This window comes from Eumetopias jubatus, unplaced genomic scaffold (genome assembly GCF_037043125.1).
Source record: "Eumetopias jubatus isolate StellerSeaLion01/CBP00866 unplaced genomic scaffold, mEumJub1_p1.0 scaffold_2, whole genome shotgun sequence".
In the NCBI taxonomy this organism is placed as follows: domain Eukaryota; kingdom Metazoa; phylum Chordata; class Mammalia; order Carnivora; family Otariidae; genus Eumetopias; species Eumetopias jubatus.
Window position 1 is genome coordinate 131,816,010 of NW_028274808.1, and position 5,877 is coordinate 131,821,886.

The 5,877-nt window shown below is 41.8% G+C and overlaps 1 protein-coding gene and 1 non-coding gene across 2 annotated transcripts; both read right to left on the reverse strand.

Moving 5' to 3' along the window:
* Nucleotides 1–236: 236 nt before the first annotated feature.
* On the reverse strand, nucleotides 237–5,310 carry DSPP (dentin sialophosphoprotein). Its single transcript, XM_028117793.2, has 4 exons — nucleotides 5,260–5,310; nucleotides 4,038–4,124; nucleotides 2,739–3,731; nucleotides 237–2,060 (listed from the first exon to the last, which is right to left on the reverse strand). The coding sequence occupies exons 1-4, from the start codon at nucleotides 5,308–5,310 to the stop codon at nucleotides 237–239; spliced, it is 2,955 nt and encodes a 984-aa protein (XP_027973594.2).
* On the reverse strand, nucleotides 4,902–5,009 carry LOC114220153 (U6 spliceosomal RNA). The gene has a single exon (XR_003611526.1). It is a non-coding gene; the product is annotated as a U6 spliceosomal RNA (small nuclear RNA).
* Nucleotides 5,311–5,877: the final 567 nt, after the last annotated feature.

Below are 5,877 nucleotides of genomic sequence, written 5' to 3' on the forward strand. Positions count from 1 at the left end.
TAATTGTCCCTTTTTATATTTAGAGGTACACTTTTTGAAAATCTTTTCAGAATGTGTTTTAATATGCACAAAGCAAAGGTCCTGCATTCATATTCTCTCCTGAGGGTGTGGGTACTTGGTTCCAAATCTGGCAATTTGACTATTCCTCTCATTGTTTCTATGAATGTAGGCATCTTCTGTTTATGTCTCCCCTTTCTTTCCTTCCTTAGAAATCTTCATTTCCTATCAGTTATTCACTAGACTTCTCCAAAAAAAATCTTGTGGGTTTTTCTTTTCTGATCATCACTGGTTGAGTGATTACTGTCACTGCCTTCACTGTCACTTCCATTGTTGCCGTTACCAGACTTGCTCTTGTTGTGACTCTTATCACCGTCAGATGCACTGTCGCTGCTGTCGCTGCTGTCGCTGTCACTACCGTCGCTGCTGTCGTTGTTGCTCTCACTGCTGTCGCTGCTGTCGCTGTCACTGCTGTCACTGTCGCTGCTGCCTCTGCTGCCACTGCTGTCGCTGCTGTCACTGTCACTACTATCGCTGCTGTCGCTGCTGTCGCTGTCACTGCTGCCACTGCTGTCGCTGCTGTCACTGTCACTACTATCGCTGCTGTCGCTGCTGTCGCTGTCACTGCTGTCACTGCTGTTGCTGCTGCCGCTGCTGTCGCTGTCGCTGTCACTGCTGTCACTGCTGTTGCTGCTGTCGCTGCTGTCGCTGCTGTCACTGTCACTACTGTCGCTGCTGTCGTCATTGCTGTCGCTGCTGTCGCTGCTGTCACTGTCACTATCATTGCTGTCGCTGCTGTCACTGTCGCCCTTGCTGCTGTCGCTGCTGTTGCTGCTGTCACTGTCGCTGCTATCACTGCTGTCACTGTCGCTCTTTCTGCCATCATTGCTGTCGCTGCTGTCACTGCTGTCGCTGCTGTCACTGTCGCTCTTGCTATCACTGCTGTCGCTGCTGTCGCTGCTGTCACTGTCACTACTATCACTGCTGTCGCTGCTGTCACTGTCGCTCTTGCTGCTATCGCTGCTGTCGCTGCTGTCGCTGCTGTCGCTGTCACTACTATCACTGCTGTCGCTGCTGTCGCTGCTGTCGCTGCTGTCGCCGTCACTGCTGTCACTACTATCTGATTTGCTGTTGCTGTCACTGCTGTCACCACCACTGTTGTCACTACTATCTGATTTGCTGTTGCTGCTGTCACTACTATCTGGTTTACTGTCACTATCACTGCTGTCACTACTGTCACTGCTATCACTGCTGCCTGACTTGCTGTCACTACTGTCGCTGCTGTCACTACTGTCACTGCTGTCGCTACTATCGCTGCTGTTGCTGCTGTCACTGCTGTCTGACTTGCTGTCACTGCTGTCTGGTTTACTGTCACTATTACTACTGTCGCTGCTGCCACTACTGTCGCTGCTGTCGCTGCTGTCACTACTATCACTGCTGTCGCTATCACTGCTGTCACTGCTGTCACTATTACTGCTGTCGCTACTGTCACTGCTGTCACTGCTGTCGCTGCTGTCACTGCTGTCACTGTTGTTGCTACTGTCTGATTTATCTTTGTTGCTGTTTGATTTGCCATTCTCATCGCTCCCGTTTCCATTGTCATTACTGTCACTATCATTAGCATCTGATGTGCTGTCACTGTCATTATCACCTCCTCCATTTGAATCACTGTCATTGCCGTTATCTTTTGATTCATCAGAGTTATAACCAGTATCTCCTCGGCTATTACTGTCATTGTCACCTTCAGAATCAGCACCATCATTGCCATTAGATTCATCACTGCTATTGGGATCATCTCCTTGCATGGATTTGTCATCAAACCCATAGCTGTCATATCCATCACTGTTACTGTCACTACCTGTTTTGCTGTGTGCAGCCTTATTTCCAGGTTCTGATTTCTGACCGGGTCCTTGTATGTTGTCAGTCTCTCCTGGTGTCTTGACATTTCCTTTGCTCATGACCATTCCTTGTTGTCTTTTACTCTCTTTATCTTCACTGAATTTCCCAGCTCCTTTGGTAATATTGTTTCTGTTGCCACTACTGGGACCTTCCATTTCTATTCCCTGTGGAAAGATGGAGAAAAGAATGATAGTTAGTGGATGGTATGCTGCAAAATTGCATTGGTCTGAGGAAGACAGACTGGGGAATGTGACCAGAGAAACGGAAGTTCAGCTTCCAGTACTTCATAAACTTCTGTTTGTAAGAATGTGCTTTATTCACTTGAGAGAACTCCAGTGTTTAGGTTATATAACAACCCATTCACACCTTAGTCAGTAGGAACTTGTGTGAACAGTTACATGGTATATCAGTTTTTATAGAATTGTAACCAAATTTTCAGAAATGTCTGTTTTTAAATTGTTCTGGGGGCACCTGGGTGGCTCAGTCAGTTAAGCGTCTGGCTTTGGCTCAGGTCATGATCCCAGGGTCCTGGGATTGAGCCCCACATCAGGCTCCCTGCTCAGCGAGGAGCCTGCTTCTCCCTCTCCCTCTGCTATATCATCCCCCCCCAACTTGTGCTCTCTCACTCTCATTCTCAAATAAATAAGTAAATAATAAAATCTTCTTAAAAAATTGTTCTGTATCAGAGTTTAATAAGGACTCTAACTTTCCCATTAAATATTTGAGTAATTTAGGTGCACAAATAGATGAATGCTCATTATGATTTATTTTTGTGTTACCATCAGTGAATGGAGGGGGAGAATTTAAACTGCCATTGAAAGAAATCAGCTTCACAAACTAACCTTATCTTGGCTCTTCCCAGTAGCACCTGGCTCTGCTTCATCAGTGATTTTCTTTTCCACAGCTTTGTTTTCTCTGTAATTGGGCTTTTGCATGTCCTCTGTTATTGGGCTATCTTTGTCTTTGGAAATACCGTCAGAATCCTCCTCACTCTTGGAAGTGTTGTCTCCATTGATGTCATGGGGATCTTCTTTGTCTTCAGGGTCATCATCTTCACTACTAATTGAATTTTGACCTAAACTATTATCATTGTCATCTCTTCCATGAGGCTGACCCTCTTGGCCCTTGCTGTTATCAGTGCTTTCTTTTCCATTCCCTGTTTCTTCACCTTCACCATCACCAGAGCCCTGATCTTCATCCTCCTCTGCTCCATTCCCACTAGGATTCCCATCAGAATTATCCAGGCCATCATCTTCTCCATTGCCAGCTACACTTCCCCCTGGTGTTACTCCTGCTTCCTGATTCCCATTTCCCTCACTTTCCCTCTCAGGTGTTACTTGACCTGTATCACCCTCATTTCTACAGGAATTCCTGTTTATTTCATCCTTATGGCCTGTACTGTTATTCCTTCCAGCTATTTGATGGTCATCTTCTTGGACAACAGTGGCATTCTCACTCTGACTTGCATCTCCAACATCTCCTCCATTGTTCAAATTATTATCAGTATTTCTATTAGTATTGCTCCCATTTGCTCTTCCGGCATTGTCGATGATACTTACTTGTCCCCTGATGCCATTTGCTGTGGCGCTACCTTTTCCATTTATCCCATCATAACCATATGTTTCTAGTTTTCCTGTGACCCCATTTTGATCCTCACTATTCCCTTCGTCATTTACTAACATGGAATGTGTAGAAGAACTTTTCCCTCCTATTTCTGCCCACTCAGAGCCATTTCTTTCTTCTTTGTAACCATGTTTGGTATATTGTTGCCTTCCTCTTTCATTTTCAGGGGGGACACCACTTTCTTTGGTGGTATCATTGGCATTTAACTCATCCTGGAAAAGAGAAACAATTCAAAATAATTGAAGTAAAACAAACTGAAAAGATAAGCATCAATTTTCTGGAAGTTAATAGAATTTAGGGGCGTCTGGGTGGGGCAGTCAGTTAAGCATCTGCTGCAGTCGGTTAAGTGTCCTGGGATGGAGCCCCATGTCAGGCTCCCTGCTCAGCGAGGAGTCTGCTTCTCCCTCTGTCCCTCCCCCTGCTCGTGCTCTCTCTCATGTTCTCTCTCTCAAATAAATAAATAATTAAAAAAAGAATTTAAAAATGGCTTAGAAACACATTTTATATCCTATACCTACCTGTATTGGCACTTTTGCTTTTTCTAGAAGATTTAAATTTACAAATTTGTCAACAGCATGTCTCTCCAATGGCTTGATTTGAAGAACCTACCAAAAGGAAAATATTGGAAATTTAAAACATTCTAATTTTGTGTCCATGCACGCATGCACACATACATACAGACAGACATTTTTCTCTAAATGAAGAAAACATATATAATGCAAAGGCCAAAGTATGATTGAATAAAGCTTGTTACACAGCTTATGTGGAATTTAAACTGGGCATAGAGATACTTTTCACAATGGTATTACCAATTTTATTGATATTAACCAGACCATTTATCTCAAGGAGGATTGTCTTTTATAAAAATGAGGAGATAGACCTTGGTGTTTCTGTACAAGCCTCCCACACTAGCACAAGACCCACCTTAAGTATAATCCTGGCCATACCCCTAAGAAAATAGCAGGCATGACCAGAGCCAGTGCAGAAACAAAATCAAGTAATTTGCTACTTCTGTCCTTCAGGAGTACATTTGAAATAGTTGAGAAAATTCTCACCTGCATAAATACCAGATTGTTTGATATTATGAAAGCATACCAAAATGTTACCTATAGCAGGGTAACATAATTTCAAATGGTTTAATTTTCCTAATTTTTTCACTGTTGGTGTTTATCTGTATATTCTAAATTTTTCTTGAGCATTAAAAAAATAATTATCTGAGTGAAACATTAATTTTCTCCTGTGGTGAAAAAATCTTATTTTTTCCTACTTTCATTCCTTGAAAATTTCCTTTAAAATGTAGGCTTCATTGATATTATAATGAAATTCATAGGGCATGAGCAAAGATGGCTAAAGTCTCCATGGCTTTTGGGCATTAAATGTAAATTAATCTGAATGAATTTTAAAAATTTGTGTGTTATCTTTGTGCAGGGGCCATGCTAATATTCTCTGTATTATTACAATTTTAGTATGTGTGCTGCCAAAGCAAACACAATCTGAATAAATTTTAAAAGTAATAATCCATCTGACAAGACATGAGTTTCAGTTAGAGGAATGGGAGCATGAATTGGAGTGCATATTTGGGTTTGTTGAGACCCCCAAAGAAATCTTGTAAAGTCTTTCATGCAAATCTAAATGTTTAGGCACAGCTTATCTTCAAAGTCTTAAGGAAATATATATTATTTAATGTTAGGTTAAAAGAGATAACAAAGTGAGGAGATTTTCTGAGGAATACATACTTACTGGAAAAGCCCATGCTGCTGCCCAAATGCAAAAATATATAATTATCTTCATTTTCCTTAGGAATATTAATCAGTCTGTTTTTAAAGAAAAAAGGACAGCACAAAATTACTTATAAAGCGAAAGATGATAACCATGGTAAGGTATTATTTTGGTCAGTTAGCATTTGATGTTTTCCTGGGCAAGGAGTGTATATCCAACATGAGAAGAAGGCTGTCAAGACTCAGTGTTACAGAAGAAACACATTTTATATCTGTTTTATATGGAGTGCTCACAGACACGTACAGGGGGCATCATCAGGCTCAGCACTGAGGTAACTAACTAGACCTTTTCTGCCTATGCCAATGAAGGGGCACAGCCATGTAGTTACAAAGGACACAACCATAACTTTGTCTTGCTATTCTTGATGGTGGTAACATTTCTTCTGAATAATTGTAATCAAGTATTACTAATTCTAAGATTATTGCTAAAAGATGAATCATTTATCATCCCCACCCCAAATCCGCACAAGTGGGCTATGGGACACTGTAAAGGAAAGAAATAACTAGCATCAAGGAGCCTTGGCTAGTGGAAGGAACATGAAGTTTGGATTTAGAGACCTAGGTTCAAGTTCTACCTCTG

What these genes read in the sequence shown, in the direction of transcription:
- DSPP (XM_028117793.2), bottom strand. Translation starts at nt 5,310, where the DNA reads ATGAAGATAATTATATATTTTTGCATTTGGGCAGCAGCATGGGCTTTT. An exon ending in CAGCAGCATGGGCTTTTCCA is followed by an intron (nt 4,125 to 5,259) that starts GTAAGTATGTAT and finishes TCCTTTTGGTAG; the next exon opens with GTTCTTCAAATCAAGCCATT. An exon ending in CTGGGAAGAGCCAAGATAAG is followed by an intron (nt 2,061 to 2,738) that starts GTTAGTTTGTGA and finishes ATCTTTCCACAG; the next exon opens with GGAATAGAAATGGAAGGTCC.